The sequence below is a fragment of the Xiphophorus maculatus genome, chromosome 3 (genome assembly GCF_002775205.1).
Source record: "Xiphophorus maculatus strain JP 163 A chromosome 3, X_maculatus-5.0-male, whole genome shotgun sequence".
Lineage (NCBI taxonomy): Eukaryota > Metazoa > Chordata > Actinopteri > Cyprinodontiformes > Poeciliidae > Xiphophorus > Xiphophorus maculatus.
Genome location: NC_036445.1, coordinates 18571049 through 18591664, shown reverse-complemented (window position 1 = coordinate 18591664; position 20616 = coordinate 18571049). Strand labels below are relative to the sequence as shown.

The 20616-nt window shown below is 37.8% G+C and overlaps 1 protein-coding gene across 3 annotated transcripts; it reads right to left on the bottom strand.

Annotated features, from left to right (window-relative positions):
- Nucleotides 1-570: 570 nt before the first annotated feature.
- Nucleotides 571-19961, bottom strand: LOC102231883 (aryl hydrocarbon receptor nuclear translocator). 3 transcript variants are annotated; one of them, XM_023330974.1, is made up of 20 exons: nt 19674-19961; nt 19005-19095; nt 18875-18913; nt 17229-17279; nt 14102-14315; nt 12220-12433; nt 12040-12142; nt 11888-11953; nt 11692-11777; nt 11520-11596; nt 10377-10511; nt 10229-10303; nt 8668-8819; nt 8324-8440; nt 7246-7339; nt 5686-5867; nt 4143-4329; nt 3166-3343; nt 2345-2484; nt 571-2248 (listed from the first exon to the last, which is right to left on the bottom strand). In XM_023330974.1, the coding sequence occupies exons 1-20, from the start codon at nt 19708-19710 to the stop codon at nt 2165-2167; spliced, it is 2322 nt and encodes a 773-aa protein (XP_023186742.1). In that variant the 5' UTR covers nt 19711-19961; the 3' UTR covers nt 571-2164. The 3 variants fall into 3 exon arrangements, with proteins under 3 accessions (XP_023186742.1, XP_023186743.1, XP_005810338.1); XM_023330975.1 differs by having other exon boundaries at nt 3166-3340; XM_005810281.3 differs by lacking the exon at nt 8324-8440.
- Nucleotides 19962-20616: the final 655 nt, after the last annotated feature.

Below are 20616 nucleotides of genomic sequence, written 5' to 3'. Positions count from 1 at the left end.
TGTGTGGGATTTTTGCAATGACGGAAATATCTGAAATATTTCCAAACTGGTGGCATGGCCTTTCCCATTTTATCCAGTTTTCATTTTGCGCCATTATTCTTTTTTATTTTTAAGTCATGAGGAGACAGCAAGTGATTTAACAAGTTGTTGCTAGGCAACCAAAGACCAAGTTAGGTGATGAAAAACACATTGCTTAAGTCGCTGTAAGAGTTGAGCCACTAAAGCCTTTCCTCTGCCTACATCTCCCAGAATGCTGTGCGGTTCTGCATCAGAGTTCAGTGAATATTCTATATATTGAATATTGGACCAGAACCATCACGTCTATCACAATATAGATTACTGATTTATTGACCAACCCTATGTCGTAGCCATTTACTTGGTTTGAATTTGATTATGCAACAATTGCATATTCATATTATTCTTAATGAAGTTTTTAAGTGCAGTTTTCCTTTTATTTTTATATGAATTGTGCTATATCTCCATCTCTCTAAATATATACAAACTTTCCATTATAAAACATTTTGTGAAAATGTGGTGCTCAAAAAGAACAAAAACCACCAAGCCCTTCAGTCTTGACAATATAACAATTTAATACAAAAAACAACAAATATTTCTCTTAAAATTTCATAAACATATACAGTATATTTATATATTTGTGTTTCTAAGAGTGAAAAATAAACCTGTATACAGAGTAATCAGTTGCTTTGAACACAAAAACCATCAAAGAACGAACACAAATCACCAACATGCCATCCTTTGGAAGCTCAGAAAACACTCAATTATCTACACTGCAATTACATAGTCTGCTTTTACAAGTGTGTGGATGTTACACACAGACAAGGAAGAATAAAACACTTAACCTCAAATTCAACATTTTAAAAGTGAAAGATGCTTATCTCGCGTTGCTCCACTGTGAAAGCTGTCCAAAACACATCCTGTTGGCAAAAGTTGAGTCCTCACCCAAACATCATGGAAAAAAAAAGAGAAAAACACTGAGGCAGAAACAAAATAACCTGTTTGTACATTCTCACATGTAGGTCCACTTGCTTGAATACCCTGATCTAACCGTAAAACAGCAACGCGAGAGAAGCGACGAATAGCTCAATAAAATACTCAAGAAGCATAATTAAAATCCGAAGATTACAATCACATCTCTGCATTTTAAAACATTAAAAAGAAAGGTAAAAATGGCTTTAAAAATACATGAATCCTGTCTGTCAATTATTGCTGCTGATTATTTTTTTTATACATATACATTTCTTTTACAAAAGGAGTATAAAAAGCCCCCAAATGTATGGTAAATGACACAAGGCAGATACCCAACAACCTTTTGTTAATTATGCATAAATCTTACAAACTCGCACACATGGGGGCTGTAGTCGTGCATCAGCAATGAAAAAATGTAAAATAAAAAGCCAGCAGAGAGACTGAATAAAAGATATGGTGCCGTCCACATGTGTTGTCAAAGTAACTCAATGGGTAAAGAAACTTTTATAGGTGAAGTCAGCCATGTATACGTTAAATTACATAGAGATCTGCAGAATATTTAACGCTGTAAATCATGCAAATACATGCTGTGGATTCATAATGAATAATAAAAAAAATCTAATTAAATGAACATATATATTACTGCTATTTTCCAAGGTTTTAAATCATTCTCTGAAATACTTAGTATACCTGCTAAGGAGTAAAATAGGAAAATATTCTAGTAATCCTGAGAAAAACCACTGACATGTTGCAATAAAAGGCCATTTTATCTGCGTGTGTGTTTTCAAAGAGTGGCAGAGTGTGTTTTCTTTTTCTTTTTTTGTGCAGTCCATCCACATGTGGTGGTGCGATTGTGCGTCTTATATCTTTCTATTCAAAAATACTAATATCACATATCTACAACACCGGTATGGAGCTTTGGGTAGTGCTAGCTGCAGCAATCTCTTACAATGATTGGAATATTGTGAAAATAATCTCTCTGTTTTTTTATAATGTTATTCTTTCACTTTCTACTTAATTTAGGTGCAGTAAAATATCCCTTCCTCTTTACCTGACTTACAGCGAGGCCACAGAAAGAAAGGAAAGACTGCCACTGTGAGGAGGAGGAAGAGTTCAGGAGCAGAAGATGTGAAGGAAAAATTCACCCGGGGGAGGAAGAAGAGAGGCGTAGCGCTGGTCACTCGTTGTACGGCGGGTAGATGGCGATTTCAAAGTCGTCACTGTTAAAGGCGGCAGGCTGGTCTAGCATAGACAACACATCCTAAAACCAAACAAATAAAACAGAAGAACGACATTATTTCTGGAGACAGCAGAAAAGAGGGAGGTTTGTAATATAGAGCAAGTTCTCATTACTCACAGGAAATATGTCCTGCTGGTTTCCCTGAGCGTGAGGATGCTGCTCTCTGTTGTTCTGAGGATGCTGCTGCTGGCCCGGCCACTGAGGCCACACCCCCTCCGTCACTCGAGGTGGAAACTGGCCTCCAGACTGGGAAGTGTCTAAAAGCAGAGCACAGACTGGTGAGACTCGAGAGCATCACACACTTATGCACTAAACATGAAATATTACCAAAACCAGCTCCATTTATGCACCAGAATAACGTTACTGGTAAAACTCAAATTGAGGAGGATGGAAGAGTAAAGAAAGAAACCTGATGCAATTAGAAATAAATCAATTAATCACATGATAAATTGAAATGAGCTCAATACTTCCTAAAGTCCTAACTGGTAGTTTGGCCTGTTTTCTCTGTATGAGCCTAATGATTTATATTTTTTGAAGGGAAATTTTGTTTACTGATTTCATAATCCATTATATTATGAGAAAATTTCCATTTCATTTATGCTTTTTTTATTTTGGATATTTAAAACACCTTCCAGTTTCAGTGTTAATTGTTTTTTCTCTTCTTAAGGAGGGTAAAATTGTATGATTATGCTATTATGATATCACTTGAAAATGTTCATAAAATGACAATATTGTCATTAATAAAAGTAATTTTTAAGAATTTATCACCCCACAAAATTTGTAATTGTGACAGGCCTAGGCAGAAAAGTCAGAAGCCATTAGATTTGGGGTGTTTTATAATTGAAATAGTCGAAAGCAGCAAAAGACCTTTTATTTGCAGGTATTGTGCAGTCTAATTTGGTTGCTCTCATAAGTTGCCACTAGTTTCTACGACCTACCGTAGCCGTTGGTGTTGAGGCTGGTGCGAGGGTTCATCTGAGGATAGTTTGTGCCGTTGGTGGGGGTGGGAGCGGCACCGGTGGGCATCTGGCTGAAGGTGTTAGAAGAGCCGCCTCCGAATCCTCCGATTGGAGGAAACTGCTGAGACATCGTCTTTGCTGCCTGCGGAGCAACCTGCTGGTTAGAGCAGAAACGGGCCGGCTTTGGTCAACGGGGTTCCCACAAACAAACATTTCAAACATTTAAGGTAAGATTTCAAACTTATCCAGAACCACACATTGGAGATAAAAACAAATGACCTAAAGAAGACAGTTTCAATTCACTATAATGTGACTTATTACTGTTATTAATAATGTATTGTGAAAATATCTTACATTCTATATCAGGAACAAGAAAAACTAAAGCACAAAAAATTACATGTTTTGAAATGTCTCACACACTATACACCTGACTGGTATGAAAACAAAAAAGTTCCCCCAATTCCAATAATGTTTAACATATAAAATATAAGCAAACTGTTATTTAAATTACACGAATCAATATTCAAAATAAAATACGTTATTGCAAAGTTTTCTGGCATTTATCGAATAGATTTAACCTGAAATAAGAAAAGTTTAGTCTGATTTAACTTCACACAGTGAGAAAGAAAGAAATGTCTGTCTTTTTATTAGGTATATGAAAATATCTGGTTTACTTTGGTAAAAAATGCTTTCCAATTTTAGGGTGTTAAACGTTAGATTGGACTTCATTGCTAAACTGTGTAGTTTGAATATGAAGCACTTTAAGGACTTAAATACAGAAATCAAGCACTTTCCAAGCCTTGAAAACAACCAACTGAAATTCAAGAATTTTCAGGAATTTCAAGCCCTTGTATGAATCCCGGTTCAAGGACCAACAAGAAAAATAAATACAAAAAAACAATTAAAGACTAAAGTTATGGAACAAAACAAGGAGGAACAGAAAGCTGCTGGGTTACCTGGTTACTGAACTGCGGTCTGGCTGCAGGTCCGGGTGCAGGCCATCCTCCTGACGGTCCATGGAAGGGGCTGTTAGTGCTTGATGTGGTAACAGACTGCGGGGCGCCATTTTGGCGAGACATGTGAGGCAGCATCTGCGGTGCTGAGTGCGCCGGCTGTGTCATCTGTGGCGGCATAGCGACTGGTCTGCAAAGACAATAAGCAGGATTGAGAACCCTGGCACCTGGCTTCCCTGAAACATAAAAATAATCATCATCTAAAATAATGTGCTTACTTATGTTTTATGAGGTATATTGACAGTGGAAGTTCTTACAATATCGGTACAGCTATCATTGGGGAGGATAGAAAATGATAGCTGTTTAGAAGCCGCCAACTCTCCATTGACTTCACATGCATGAAGCCAACAGACCCAAAGATGTTCATCGTTACTTATGCCAACAGAGATAAAAAAGCTGGAGTGTCCTCTCTACAGAGTTGCATCGCAGAAACACCTCTCTCACACAGTGTGACGTTGCCTCTGCTACCCATAAAAATAACTAATTACCACAGAAAGGTTTAGCTACAATGATTTAGCTTAAACCAGATTTAGCTACACCTGATTTCCTATTTCTGATTAAATAAGAAATCAGAGTTTTTCTTGCTGAATTACAAAGTTAGACAGAGCTGGGACATTTGTTAGCTTGAAAGAATCTTATGAAAAACATTCTGGGAAATAGTGTTTGCATTTTTAGGGGTGCAAAGAGAAATAATGGACCGTACAAACTTTATAAGAAATTCATGTTTGGAAATCAGCCTCATAAACTAGTTGGTGAAGCTGTAATTTTTATCATCCGTCTTAGTTTGAACTGATTTTGTTGTTTTTCCGTCTTATTTCATCCTTAAAACCAACACTTCTAACACAATAGCTACCTCGCATTTGTAAATGATTTGTCTTAACGCTCAAATAGATATGAACCGTTCGTACATTTTTAAATTAAGCTCACTTTCACATTCCTCTGGACTGAAGTACACCATTTTTTTATAACCATACAGTTTTAATGTTGAAATTTTGCCCTTAATGTACAGTATTTTTATTCTTTATTCCGTTTCTTTGTGTCGCTATATTTGCTCTGTTTGTCACTGTGCTGCTGTTCTTCTTAACCTGTTCTGCTGTCTTCTGATAGAAGGTGTCTGCTACATATTATTTCTCATTTTTAAGTTGCTTTGGGTAAGAACCTCCACTAAATCAATAACTATGAGCAAAGGCACACTGGCAGAACTGACAGCTTTCCTTACAAATGAACCAATTTCAAACAAAGAGCCAAGCCTAGTTCACTCTTATATGTGCAAAGGTCCAGACATGAAAACTCTCTGGCAGGTTAAAAACATATCAGTCTAATAAATCTTTCCACAGCACATTCACAGGAAATAATGCGTTTTCAGACACCAGGTCATTTGCAAAGCTCCCATTGGGCAAAAAGCAAGCAATTAATTTTCTGGAGGTTGAGAACAAAATGTGCACGCAAACATGCAGACACGCTTGTTTATACAAAAGACACCCACCTGTATGAGTCATTGGAGCGACCAGCAGAAAAGTTGTTGGTGTAAATCTGAGTGGAAGGCGTCGAGTTGGTTGGCATGCCCTTGGTCTGATCTGACCCTGGGAAGATGGGCGGATAGATCTCCTGCTTCTCTATGGTTTTGCTGTGGTCCGGCCCCACCGCTACCACTGGCTGCACCGGCATCTGAAACAACAAAAAGTTCCAATATGGGCTTAAAACGGCAGATAAAAATTGTGATCTGTTAGATTGAATCAAAATGTGACTATTTATGGGGACAAATATTTAAATGACACATTAAATTGCAATTTTTCTATTAAGGTTATTAATTTATTTTGAATAAACAATCTAAATTTATTTGGTAATAAATCTTAAATCTCTGGTCTAAATCTAGCAGACTAAGAAATATTGAACCAATCATCCCGCTGCATCGACCAAAGCAAATTTTAGACTTGTTAAATGATAACAGGAATTCAGACTGTGACAAAGATAGTTAGTTCTGGATTCTTGTCTAAAATTTGCATGCAATGTTCATAGTTTTGAAAGGTGACAAAATTTCTCCGTTAATATTGCTGTAACACTCCACAAGAACAACACTGCACATGTCAATTTGTAGTTAGAAAAATACAAAAATAAAAGTTGCACTCTTCAAGGTAAATGTGTTTGTTTTAAATATCCTAGGATTTTTTTGTAAAATGAGTGTTACATTTTCGTTTAATAGTCTGTGGCTGCGCAAATCTGCTTGCTCAGAGTGACTACAAGAGGCGGCCGTATCAGAGTCCAGAACCAGTTATCAGTTTGCCGAATCATCAGAGTTGTGACAGGGTTACTTTATAGAGCACAGTGTTTTTCCATGACTCTTACTCAAACACGGTGACAACATTCACTAGATGTTCAGGTCTAAACAGCCTTTGCAAACATTGTTCTCTGTTTTGAGCTCCTTTCAGTTGTTTTAGGGCATCTTATCACTTTAAATCCAAATAAGCTGTTGATGGTCCCAACTCAACGTTTACACTCTCACAGTGAAAATGGCTGCAAACAGATGCGCAGTTATACATCTGTACATCTTTGAAAAGCAGAAGCAGAGCCTCCTACCCAACCAACAAGTTTGAAGCAAGTGGTTTTTGGATGGTAAGTCAACAGCAAAACATTTGTCTTTTCCAGCAGTTATCGAATGTCGCAAAAAGCAGAAAATCAAGCTGACCATTACATGCTGCTCTGGCGCAGTGATCCGGTTGTGACTCTGCATACAGGAGGTTTTTGAAATGGCTCACTTTCCAGACTCCAAAAAACATCAACTTATTACACACAAAAAAAAAACCCTGCTTTTCTTTTTTCTTTTTAGAGCTTTGGCCGTTTTTGGAAAGACCCAAAAGAACGTATAAAAACACAAGCGAAATGTGAATTTTGTGTAATAGGTCTCCTTTCAGAAACAGCACATTTAAGGTGAAGTTTCATCAGGCAATTTGAGACGTTATTAATGAAACCCACCCTGTGTTGAAAGGGGATATTGGTGATATCTTGCGGAAACTGATTGAGAATTGTAGCCGTCAGTGCTCCGTACCTGTTGCTGGATATTGATTGGTCCCGCCTCATACATCCCATCTCTTGTTGCCCCTCCCTCCAGATCGGCCTGCTGCTGCTGCTGTTGTAGCTGTCTGAAAAAACAAACACAAAAAAAGGACTTCTGATTGCTGTCCACCGGGAATTAACTCATTTGTTTTTTTTTCCTTCCCTTCACTGATGAGTGAGAAATCCCCAAACACCGCAACCCGCCACCGGTAATCATAAACAATCACAGGAGAGGTGAAGAGAAAGTCTGTTAAACACATTTATAACTGAGGTTAGGGCTGGGCGATATGGCTTAAAAATAAAATCTTGTTTCAATCATCCCTTCTGTGAGTTATGCAAAGGAATATAGTCATAATATTAGCAGAATAAAGATGCTATTTTATCAGAAGAATGCCCTAAAATTACAAGAAAATAGTTGTTTTAAGAAGAAAGCTTGGATAACTAATTTTAGGTTACTTTTTGTGTTGGAGTTCTCAAAATTACAACTTTATTCTCGTAATATTTCAACTTTCTTATGATACGACTGTTCTTGTAACATTATGACTTTATTCTCATTTAAAAAAAAACTAGCCTGAGTCTTATATTTTGCCAAAGAGTTGACTTGAACTTAAACTTAGCTATAAAAAAAAGACACTTGTCAAACAAGATGGCCAACCTTGGGTGTGCTGACATCACTCTGAATTATGGACACCATATAAGTGGATTGGTGAAAAAGAAAATCCAGATTTTCCAAAAATTAAATCTTCAAAAAAGCAAAAAATTTGATTAATCAATGAAATCAATTTATTGCCCAGCCCTAACTGAGATGCTACACCACTTCTATAAAAGGTTCGTCTGAGAACTACATGTAAAGCTTGATAAGACATGCTTCTTCTTTTTTTTTTTTTAAATGCAGTTATTAAAGCTCAATACAAATGAAGGAAGGGAGGAAGAGTCACCCAGAACGGAAAATGAGAACCCAAAAATTAGAAGAACTTTAGCCTGGTACAGACAGCTACAGACTCCCAGAAAGCAGCCGCCCCTCGCGCTCCCTTAAGGTGGGAGGAAAGGCTCTTCAGGCCCGATCTCACCTGGCGGCCATCGGGCCTGGGCTGAGCACAACAGGATGGCCGTTTGGGCTGCTCTGAGCCAGGGGCATTGGAGCCCCGGGGGAGGAGATGAGAGTGAGAGGGTCCTGGGTTGAGTTTCTGATGCCCAACAATCATTGTTGGATGAAGAGCAGAAGTGTTGGGAGAGAATGATCAGAGTTTGGTTTTTATCAAGACGTTGAGTTTGAAGCTTAGGAGGAACTGGGGACTGAGGGAAATCGATACGCATCCAAACAAAGCCAACATTTCACAACAGCCAACATTTCATAACTTCCACTTTTTCACTATCTATTCAGTTAAGTAATCTGGCAGCGCGCGTTACTCACTTGACATTGACATTGGTACAGATGATGTACTCGATCTCCTCTGAAAAGGGGTTCTGGAAGGTGAAGGAGCTCGTTCTCATCAGCATCCAGTCTCTCGTTTTGGCCCGGAACCGAAACATGACCGACAGAACCTGGCCTTTCAGCTTAACCACCTGAGGACGCAAACCCACAGTACCAAACCGTCAACCCATCCAACAGCAGAATCATTAAAAAACGCTCATTTGTAAGAAATAATTTTTATGTTTTAGTTTTATTTCAAGAATTTTCATTTTTAAATGCAAATTAGAAATCTGCTGAAAAGTAAATGTCATTAACTCAATCCAAAAAAAGAACTTCCTGAAGATGCAATACTTACACAGTGACATATGTAAAGCATTCATTTCAGTTTCATGAGTACAGCCAATTAAAATCCAAGATTTTGTTTCTTGAAATAAATAAATAAAAAACCGAAAACGATGTTTAAGAAAGAAATGTGAATCCTTTATATTTTAGTCCACATCATGATCATGAACACCCTCAAAGGTCCGGTTTTGGCAGAATACATTGATAAAACTCATTAACCAGCAATTCAAATATTAATAAATAACTGTTCCTGTAGAAACTACATAAGACTGAAAATCTTTTCAAATTGATGTAATTTGACTGTAAACAGATTTGATTTGCTTGATAAAGTAATATTTAAGCACACATCTTATGAAGGTTCTGTTTATGTGGCTCCTTTAGAGTCTAGAGGACCACATAAAAACTTACGGTGGGCTGGATTTGGCCCCCGGCACTCGAGTTTGACTCGTGTTTTAGACGAGTTATCCAAGATTCAAAGTTCCTACAACTGTAGTCCTTATTAAGGAAAACACTTTTTTTCTTCCATGCAACTTTCCATTTGCTTGTACTTAAAGACTCTTCTCCAACAGTCTCTGTGGCTTTTCCTCCTTTTGGGAGGGCTTAGTGACACAGTAGCCTAATCAGCATTCTTCCCCATGACTTCATCATGTCTGTATTAAAGAAAATCCCCTTTTCTTTTTTTTTTTTTTATTGGTCTTATGGATTATTCAAATGTTCTGGGAAGCTGGAGACTTGTAATGAATGAAATCCATATTTAAAAACTAACTGAAAAATGCTTGAAATATATCACTGTGTGTACGAGAGTCACTTCTTGGGCTGAATTACTTAAACTTTTCAAAGGTATTCTAATTAATTGAATTGCACCAGTATATTTACGCAATCTGTAATTTTTCCAGCTTCCTCGATGAACACAGAGACATGCTGACCACGATTAAAGGGAAACGTCTCATAAGACGAGCATCTGATATGCTCGTCAGTAAGAAAAACCAAAATGGGAAGTTCAAGTTTATGTGAAAGGAGAAAAATTTGTTTTCCAATTTGCACAAGTTTACCAAATTGCAACAGTATATATTTAAAATGTATTACAATAGGTATTATTACAATACTCTTAAAGTATATACTCTTAAAGTATATTACTCTTAAAAGGCACAAATGTAGTAACAGGAACAAGAATTTTTAAAAAATGAAGTGAGATCAAAATGCAAGATATTTTTAGTACCTGGTCAAAACTGTCTCTCAGCAAACCCTGGTCTTCAGGGTGTGAAAAATCTAGAATATTCTTCCCCAGTAATTCCTGCGATACAGAAACAAAACTTTAATTGGTTTAAAATAAAGTTGAAGATATTTTAATGGAGGTGATGGTTTACCTGGGGCTGGTAGCCGATCGAGGTCAAGCAGCGATGATCTACGAAGGTGAACATGCCCTGGCAGTTGTGGCGGGAGATGAACTCTACAGGAACGCTGATGCTGTTTAGGTCTGTTTCACCAGGGCAACAGGTGACCTGCAGAAAACGGGGAGAGGCAATGAAAAGCAGAACACAGCAACCCAGGACAACAAAGCAGGGATTTCCTGATCCATATCAGAGTCTCTAAGCCCAACTTTCTCTACCTGCCGTAATAACTTTGCTAATTTTCTTGGAAAAATTGCTTTGTTGATCTAGCAAATTAGGATTTTCCCCCCAATGTCTAAATACCAGCGTAGGAGTTTCTAAAGAACCAGCTATATAGTTATAAATAAAATGCCCAAACCATGTTCTTCATGGCATTATAATTATTTACTGTTTCTACTGTTTTATGCAACCGAAAGCTCATCCAGCAACAGAAATCACAGATTAGCTTATCCTGTAAATGTTAGTGTATGCTATTTGTTATCCCGACTAATAAAAGAAACAATTGTGTGATTTCAAAAGCTTGTAAAGGTCTTAAACATAGACATAAACATGCCTCTCTTTGCAAGCCAAACATAAAATGGCTTGCAAAGAGTGACTGCATCAAACAGCCAAGTTTACGACTTGTTGCTGCAGAAAAATCGTCTCAGATCTTTCTGATCTGCAGCATATCTGCTGCTGAGAAGCACAAGAAATAATGATCCAGAAGGAGATTTGTTTATTATTTTATAGCATTTTAAAGCTGTTTAGAACAAATTTCTGCTTGGGACATCTCTACGACAAAGTTTCATACTATATTATTGCTTCAAGAAAAAAACCAAAAAAACAATGTCTATAAGCAAGATACATTTTCAGTTCTGCTTGTTTAGTTTCATGAGGTTATTTCATTACAAATCTTTGTTAAAAAAAACTAAATGTTCTCAGACTTTAGGAACATTAATAATTGTTCATGATTTATTTTATGAAAGCTTCAATAACGTAAAATTAATATATTTCAAAACAATTACATTAACTTTATTCTTAATCCGTCTGAAATATTTTTAATTTAATCTGTCATGTAACATATTGCCTTTAAAATTACCTTTGAGAGAAAAGTTTATAGCCATCTATGTTGTTTCATACCTGTAATCTCCCAATGGCAACTAGACAGTAGCGACTCCCCTGATTGTTGTCTGCTTCATCATCTGTTAATGATACACCTGAAATACAAATAACAACCAAAACAGAACAAATTAAATCCACTATTAAATATTGTGACATTTATCACAAGCAAATCAATATTTGCTTGATTTACCCGCGGGGGGCCAGGATTTAACGTATCCTGTACAGTGGACCACAACGTACTGGGGTTCCCCTTCCTTGGGTGTTCCTAAACCATTCCTGGTGTGAAGCAAGAAACACAAAAAGCCTATTTACAACTGAAGTTCAGTTTTCTGTTATCATGGACCCAATCTGCACTAATTCAAACAGAAATGTGAGTGTCTGCTCACCTGTTCCTACTCCTGAGAAAGCTGAGCCTGTTCATAGACATTGGTTCCACTGGGCATGTTCCACACCTGCACAAAGACCATTGTAGAACATATCCAAGCATCAAGCTTTGCACAAAAAGTCATTTGATTTATTTATAATGTGCAAGTCTAACCTCATTCTGCAGATGAATGATCGGCGCGCCCCCATTGTCATTCTAGCTGATGACTGCTGACTCTCCTTTTTCACAGTTCCTGTCTTCAGGTCCAACATCCTCCCTTTAAAAGCACAGGAAGCTGAAAAGTTAACATTTTTATTTTTTCACCTTGAAAAGGCTTTTTACATCTTACAATACCCGTGTTGTTGTTCTCCGAAGTGGAGAGCTGCTCCCTGAGCTTTTCTGTGTCGTCTGGGTGGAGCTGATCATAAAGAGAAGATCCCAGCCATTCAGACTGCGACTGGTTAAGTACAGGTGTGACCGAGTCCGAGACGTAAACAACACGGCCCGTCTCGCATGACACCACGAACAGGAAGCCGTCCGCTGCTTCCAAAATGAGGTGCTTAAGTTCCTGTGGAAAACAAAAAAAATAATAAATTAATTAATAGCACGTAGAAGTCGAGGAAGTTGAAAATATTACAAAAGCAAACAAAGTTAGCCTATAATCTACATCAATCTAGATTATTTATGATCGTGTGCTGCTTCCACGGGATCAACATGTGCTTGTTTTCACCTGAGCATGGGTCAGTTCTAAGTTGAAGAAAACTGTAAACCATTCCATTCCTATGATTTAACTCTTTTCAGTGTGATACCAGAAAAATAACAGGAGTAACCAGAGTTTTCTGGAGCATAAAGCAGCACAGTTAGCGCCCCACCCACACCTGCTGCTGCACACCATCAGTCATCTACTTAAGCCGAGGCTGTCATATGGATACCTTTGCTCACACGAAAATACGTTTGGATGTTTGGGAATATTTTGAGTTGTGAAAAACAGTGTTATTCTTATTAAGGTGACATACAGCTGGGAAACTATGAGGAGGAGAATACTCTGCACAATAAACATGTTTAAATACAGCTAACATTAACATAACATTATTAGAACTTTAATGACAGATAAGTTGTTTTTGCAGCAGTATTAGTACTTGTGTTTCTTTTATAAATAGAAATTGCAGTTAAATCATGTTAAATAACTACTAATATCATGATACTGTAAAACGGTACAACTATTATTTAAGATTATGTCTTGATAATCTCATACTAGCTTATGCTGAGAGCTATAATGTTAAAAAAGTCTTGAAAAGTCACAAGGCAGCAAAAACCTTTTCTTTGTTTACCTTAAATATTTTCTGGACGCCCAACACAATTTTAAAAAATAAATTCTGTTTTGTTTAGTCAACAGGGGAAAGGGGAAAAAAACTGGAGTTCAAACCTCTATGGAATATATAACAACTGACCACGATGTGAAAATATTAACAAGTAGCTTTTTCAGTATTACTTTCAGTCTTCCTTTATACTGTATCGACTGATCTCAGCGAGTGAACTGCAGCCAACCTGTGATATCTGCGTCTTGAATGGCTCAGGTTGTAAGTAGAGTGTAATCAAGAATATAACTAAAATGTTTTTAAAAAGTCCACAGAAAAACCGAGTGGAGATAAAATTAGAAGAGCCACAGATATCAAGTTGAGCAGCTGGCATTGAAAACATAATGAAAGATGAGCAACTTGGGAGATTTCTACTGCAACCTAAGCTTACTTAGACACTTCTCTGTGTCTGGCTTGCCTTTCCTCTGTCTGGAATGATAGAGGTGGGATAGGCTGCTCTGCAGGTGCATGCATCAGTGGATGAAGCTGTTCTGCAGGAAACCTCACTGAATTAAAAGTGACCCTGTTTAAACTCTAAATGAACAGTTTGCATGCTATTTATACAGCTTCAATGGATGGCTAAGGATCTGATCATAAAATCTGCAATAAAAGAGGAAATTTGAGGAAATCATGCACATTAGAAAAACAACCTTTAATAATAAACAAGTAGCAATAGTGAAAATATTTTGTGATGTGACTAGAAAAGAAATTGTGTTCTTCGTAGGGTTGATTTTGTCTTAATTAAATGACGCTTTACAACTAAACAGTAAAAAACATTTGCATGTGACAACCGATGTATATATACACCGTGTGGTTGGTTAGTGGCTTGAACACAAGTCGACCAAGCATGCAATGTTTCACAGCTTCCATTTTCATACCTGATCGCTGAGAAAAGAAGGTTTGTATGACCCGTCGGCATTAGTATTGGCGTTTCCTCTGAGAGACTTCATGTGAGAGACTGCCATTCGCAGGATGGTCAGCTTGTCTGGTTTCCGTGCCAACGCGCTGCATGAGGGAACCATGTCCGACAGTTCTCCGATGTAGGCAGACATCTTGTTCCGCCTCCGCCTCTCAATCTCACTGTGATTCTCCCTGGAGCAAGGAAATGGGTTGGTAGGAATGGAGAGAAAAGCAGTGATTGAAATGGGGAAAACAGACGAGGAAATGGGCAACGTGGAGCAGTTTGGAGTTGCAACATAACCGTGGAAACTAAGAAGAGGAGCTGGGAATGAAAGAATGTAAGAGAAGTCATGGACGCGTAAAAATATAATAAAACTAGAAAATTTCGGAAGAAATTTAGCCGGGGCCTGCCAAGGCGCGGCCGTGGGGTTCGGGCCCGGCGTCGTCGCGCCACAAATCGGCGTCGACGCCAAAGAACGCCACGACGTAAGCAGTGGCACGCGGAGAACCGCAAGAACGTTAAGCGAGGCGGACGTGCACCGTTCGGTACGATTTAAAATGTTGTCGAGGCTTTTATTTTGGAAGTTTTGTTAAACTTCATTTCAAAGGGCCAAACTAATCCCATGCGTAATAGTCCTTGGGTTAAAATAGTTATATAATGCTCAAAACACAAGTAGCTGATGTAAAAATATTCAAGGCTTTTATTTTGAAATTTTCAGTATGCTTCATTTCAAAGGGCCAAACTAATACCACGTGTAACAGTGCTTTGGATGAAAAAGTCAAATAAAGCCAAAAAGAGCAATTACGTCATGTAAAATTATTCAAGGCTTTTATTTTGAAATTTTCAGAATGCTTCATTTCAAAGGGCCAAACTAATACCACGTGTAACAGTGCTTTGGATGAAAAAGTCAAATAAAGCCAAAAAGAGCAATTACCTGATGTAAAAATATTCAAGGCTTTTATTTTGAAATTATTATTATGCTCCATTTTAAAGTTCCAAACTAATCCCATGTGTAACATTGCTTTGGATGAAAAAGTCATATACGGCCAAAAACAGCAATTACCTGATGTAAAAATATTCAAGGCTTTTATTTTGAAATTATTATTATTCTCCATTTTAAAGTTCCAAAGTAATCCCATGTGTAACAGTGCTTTGGATGAAAACGTCAAATAAAGCCAAAAACAGCAATTACCTGATGTAAAAATATTCAAGGCTTTTATTTTGAAATTATTATTCTCCATTTTAAAGTTCCAAACTAATCCCATGTGTAACATTGCTTTGGATGAAAAAGTCATATACGGCCAAAAAAAGCAATTACCTGATGTAAAAATATTCAAGGCTTTTATTTTGAAATTATTAATATTCTCCATTTTAAAGTTCCAAAGTAATCCCATGTGTAACAGTGCTTTGGATGAAAACGTCAAATAAAGCCAAAAACAGCAATTACCTGATGTAAAACTATTCAAGGCTTTTATTTTGAAATTATTATTATGCTCCATTTTAAAGTGTAAAACTAATCCCATGTGTAACAGTTACTGAGTTAAATCAGTTATATACAGCCCATAGCAGCAGTAGTTCTAAAGGCCAGTTCTCAGTCCTGATCTGTTTCAACTGAGGATAGATAGAACTACAGTGATGCGTATTCGTAGTCCAAATCAGCAGCCAATAGCCTCTTGAGATCCGTTGCTATGGCAAATAATGGTCTCAGCAGGTGTGAGCTCTGAGCTGTGAGCTCTCAAACACACAAGTGTGTTTGAGCAAACACACTTTACTGAAAAAAAGCATTGGAAACAAATCCTTCTTGTTCGGGAACCGTAATACATATTCGAAAAGCGTTTCGAGCGTATGACAGTTCAATGTGTCTTCTGCGATAGTCCCGAGATTCATATCTGTACCTCACTCAGAGCATTTACAGTGATGAGAGAAAGAAATGTTGTGCCCAGATCTGAACCGAGATCGGCTGTCACTGTAATTTCAGCAAAAATGAGAAAGTTTGGGTCGCTTAGAGGCAAATTGTGGACAAACCGTAACTGGTATCGACGAGCCGTCTTCACTTTCGAAGAGATCACAGACGTATCTACAAAATGAAATTTGAATGGCATTTCTAGGTGAATTTGTGACGACACAGCAAATCCTCAAAAATAGGGTATTTCTAGGATTTTTCCCATTGAGTTATAATGGGGTTTTTTTTGTAGTTTTTTGCGAATTATGTCGCCACGTTAAGCCCAAATCCCACCAGAAGTAATAGCTCCAATGGCGTGAATTTTCTGCACGTTTTGATACCTCATTTGTAGGTGTGCACCCAGCGGTACGAGCCGCATTAACGGTTACGGAAGAAAAATAAAGATTAAAGAGACGCTTCTCTCCGACAATAGTAATAGGTTCCTGCCATTGCTTTGCATGGCAGGCCCCAATAAATGAGTGCGGTGGAAGATTTGTAAGTGAGAGAGAGAGAATGTCTGGCCTTTGGAAGCCAGATTGTGTGACAAAAGAGAGCAAGTGCAGAAAGAGAAAGACCCTTCAGTCGTCCTGAGAGGGAGGGAGACAAAAGGGACAAAGAACAGTTGCTCAAGCCAAAGGGATTACCAGAGTGAAAGACGACCCAGACTGAGCAGTGTGGTTAGTGACACATAACACAAGGACAGGCTGCGAGAGACGACCGGCTGCCTTTCTGACAAGCACCAAAACAAACGCAGAGAGACAAAAAAAAAGTACTGTTAATTTTGTCAAATTTGCTGTCAAAATGACAATGTGCTGGGATCCCTGCAGGACAGGATAGTATCTGATCATTGCATTCCATATAAATATGGATACAAGCGGGAGAGGGAATCTTCCTCGGTGCTACATGCCATACCTGGCTAGTTATTTCTTATCTGCAAAACTCTGATCTTCTTCCAGAAACCTGGAAATAAAACCAGCCTACTAAAGCACTGGCCCAGAAGTTACTACCGAAATAAAAAAAAAAGAGAGGTGCAACACACATAACAAAATGAGGAAAAAAACAAAAACTTAAAGTAGGAAAGAGAGTGGGGGTAATGGCTGTTTTTATTGAATCCCATAAACAGCCTCCAATCACATCCTGCTCTCCCGATTTAGCACCGTACCTGGCAAAGCGCTCTTTTTCATTGCTGGAGCCTCCTGTTTCATCATCAAATCTGACAAAGCAGAAAGAAAACACTGTTAACACAGCAGCTCAGGATATTCAAACATGAACATTTTCATTTCACCAAGCCAAATCTGACTGGCACATGTTCTGTGTCCTTGACATTTTCTAGGCTAGATGGAAAAAACCCATCTGCATAAATGTCATCAGTGGACAAACAACCACTTTAAGAGGTGCAACCAAGGTCATGAACTAATTCTCATCAGTCTGTGTAGCAGCCATGTTTATATTAAAATTGCAAAGCTCTTACTTTTGTGCCACAAAAACTTGTAAAGCAACAGAAATATACAGCACCTAAATATGTGAACAGCTAGTCGCTCATATTGTCAAAATCATCTATTTAATCCATGCCTATTAAAGGAGGCATTCATGCAGCATTGGAGGTTAGATAATTTACATTTGCTGCCTGGGAGGGAACACTTCCTGATAAATTTGTTCTTTCAAAGCTCAATTTCATCCCAACTGAACTCTATTTTCAATCAGTTCAAAAATGTTTTGCACATAGATACTTAACTATTGTGCTCCAATGTATTCATATAGAATATAAAAATCAGCAAATCATATTAAGAGGGTAGAGAGAGTTAATAGACATAGATTCATAATCTATTATATTTTCACAAAGAAGAAATTAAAGAGTGTTTTCAGACAATATTAAATTAGATGTGAAGCATTTTTTAATCTCTTTGATCAATAAAGTTACTTAACCACAACCAAAAACAAATGGATTTGCCATAGTTTAACTACATCAGGACAAATTATTTATTTACAGGTATAAAACTGGAGTAGGAATGGATGAAATTGTAATTCATAGATATTAAATAGAGAGGCAAACTGTCCAGAAACCAAAGGGTTAACATTCTCACCAAAACTGCTATTTATGCTTAATAATGTTAAGCATGCTAATCACTAAATTAAGATACTACCTACATTTTACAATGCCAATTTGATCATTTTCTCTTTGTTATACATTTTAGTAAAACTTTCACTTAATTATCCTACTCAGCTGCACATGTTTTGCATTAAAATATGCTATTTCTAATAACTGCACTGTATTTTTATAAGCTGTAAATGTGTGCCTTACTGCAACTGCATGTTAGTCCCAGTGTATTTTTTTTTTTTTTTTTTTTTAATTTTCTGTGAATCTACACGTCTCACCTTGCTTGACACTTTGCTACTGGCACATGTGAATTTCTCCACTACAGAACAATACAGCTTGTTCTTTTCTTTTATCTGATCTAAAAACTAATTAACGACTACTCATTAAGCCAGAAAAAAAACCACACTATTTGAAGGTCTTACAACCGCCTGGCACGTCAAAGCTTTACAAAACCAGCAACAAGAAATCTGGCACAAAACTCTTATTAGATAATTAAGGAAGCGTATATATTTGGTGTTTTACTGCACAGTTTCGAAATCTCTTCACTAGTAATATGAAATCAATCACAATCTCATCTGTCTTCCTGGAATGCATCTCATAGTCTCCAGTTATCTAGATTGTGATCAAGTGGAGCTGAGCCGGCTCAGGCCTGATTCTGGTCCACAGTTAATGACTGAAAACGACTTGACAAAAAACTGACAGATAAATACCTTATCATCTTGCTTCCGTCATCGTCATCAAAGTCCTGCCTGTAATGTGAAGTATAAGATGGTATATTTATGGTTGGTCCTCAGAAGAATGAGGAGAGCAGCTACAGGACATTTCTAGTGAAGGACTTACGCTGCCCGTCTTTTGTTGGTCCCCTTCGGTCCACCAGCACCGCCGTTCTGGGTCCCACTTGCTCCCATACCCAGACTATGGTCTGCTAGGTCTATTAATAACACAGCGACGGACAGACTCAATGTAGCGGAGATGACAGGTGATTTCCTTTTATGCTTACACCGCTGAAAATGAGACTGAACCCCCAATAGGACCACACGCTTAAAAGACTCTGAAATGAACCCCCAAATCAACGAGAACTTACTCTTGATTAAGACCGTTTGATAGCAGAGATATCACGACACATGACTAGCTCGACAGCTACAAATAACATTAGAAATACATAACATCTGGAGCGAGTTAACTGAGAGCAGCTAAGTCAAAATAGATTTATTTTATTGTCTCCAATATGCTAGCCGTGCAAACATATTCAATTTAAATCTATTTAAACTACGCGACAGGCATTTTAATTAAAGGCACTAGAAGCCAGTAAGCTGCCAACTTCTTGTGCAACGATCAGCTAGGCTTACCTTAGCATTAGCCTCTATGCTAAGCTAACTTAGCATTTGCTGTCACGCTATCTTTAGATAAGTGTTTACATAAGAAGTACTGATAGAAATACCTCAAAATGGATTAACAACTGCAGGGTCCTGTAGCTTAGTTGTCAACTTGACTTTGACTTCTCCTTACCTGGATTTGAAGAGGACATATCCGCGTTGAACAACATAAACAAATAACTTCTTTTACAGCGGAAAAAAAAATCATCTAACTCTCCGCCCTCTCTCCCCCACTGACTAAGCTGACTTCGGGCCGACCAGTGCGGATTTCTCTCACTTTTCCTTAAAAAGACCCAGAGCCATGACTGATGGTACTTCAAAGCTACGGGAAATTTTCACACACGATTCCAAAGTGATAATTAATCCCTGTCACTACCCCCGTTTTCCTGTTTTCAACCCGTTTAAACCCCCCTTTCTATGTAAGATGGCGTCTCAAACGGCATTTCTTTCTCCGATTCCTATTGGACGCTAGTCAGATGGATACGAATAACGTATTTGTTTTTCACGCTTCTCATTGGACACCACTTAGAAAGCCACTAGTGACGTAAAGATTGGGAAGCCCAAATTTTCTTCTCCAGTCCCTCTGTACAAGCCAACTACACCTCGCTGCAACAAACAGAAAGGGGCGGGGACGGACTACTGTCAGTCTCATACCTTATATGGAAATGGGACCATTGCATTCCGGAAATGAAGGGGGCGCTAGTGACACTATTTTCTGTACCAGCCGTGTTTTAATAATTATAATAATAACGCTTTTTATTTGACAACGCCTTTCAAAACACCCAAGAACACTTTCATCATTAAAAATACAAATTAAAATTAATTTACATGTTTTGGTGAATTTGCAGGTTAAGGTAAAAAAAAAAAAAAAAAAAAAAGCAACATAGCATGTTAGTCCAATAACAGTCTTTCTAATTAGTTATTCTACCCGTAGGTGAAAATATGCATGAAGTTGCTGTCTTGTAGTACTCTCCTTGAACTTTTTTTGTAGCAACTTCAGTTTATTTATTTCGATTTTATGTGGCAAACCAAAGCAAAATATAACTGTAGCGAGGAAGAAAAACGATCAATGTTTT

Excerpts from the sequence above, each read along its gene's own strand:
- LOC102231883 (XM_023330974.1), bottom strand. The coding sequence starts at position 19,710 with ATGTTGTTCAACGCGGATATGTCCTCTTCAAATCCAG. Across the intron at positions 14,316-17,228 it reads GAAAAAGAGCGCTTTGCCAG|GGAGAATCACAGTGAGATTG; the intron begins GTACGGTGCTAA and ends TCCTTGCTCCAG. Across the intron at positions 2,485-3,165 it reads CCTCAACACCAACGGCTACG|ACACTTCCCAGTCTGGAGGC; the intron begins GTAGGTCGTAGA and ends CTCTGCTTTTAG.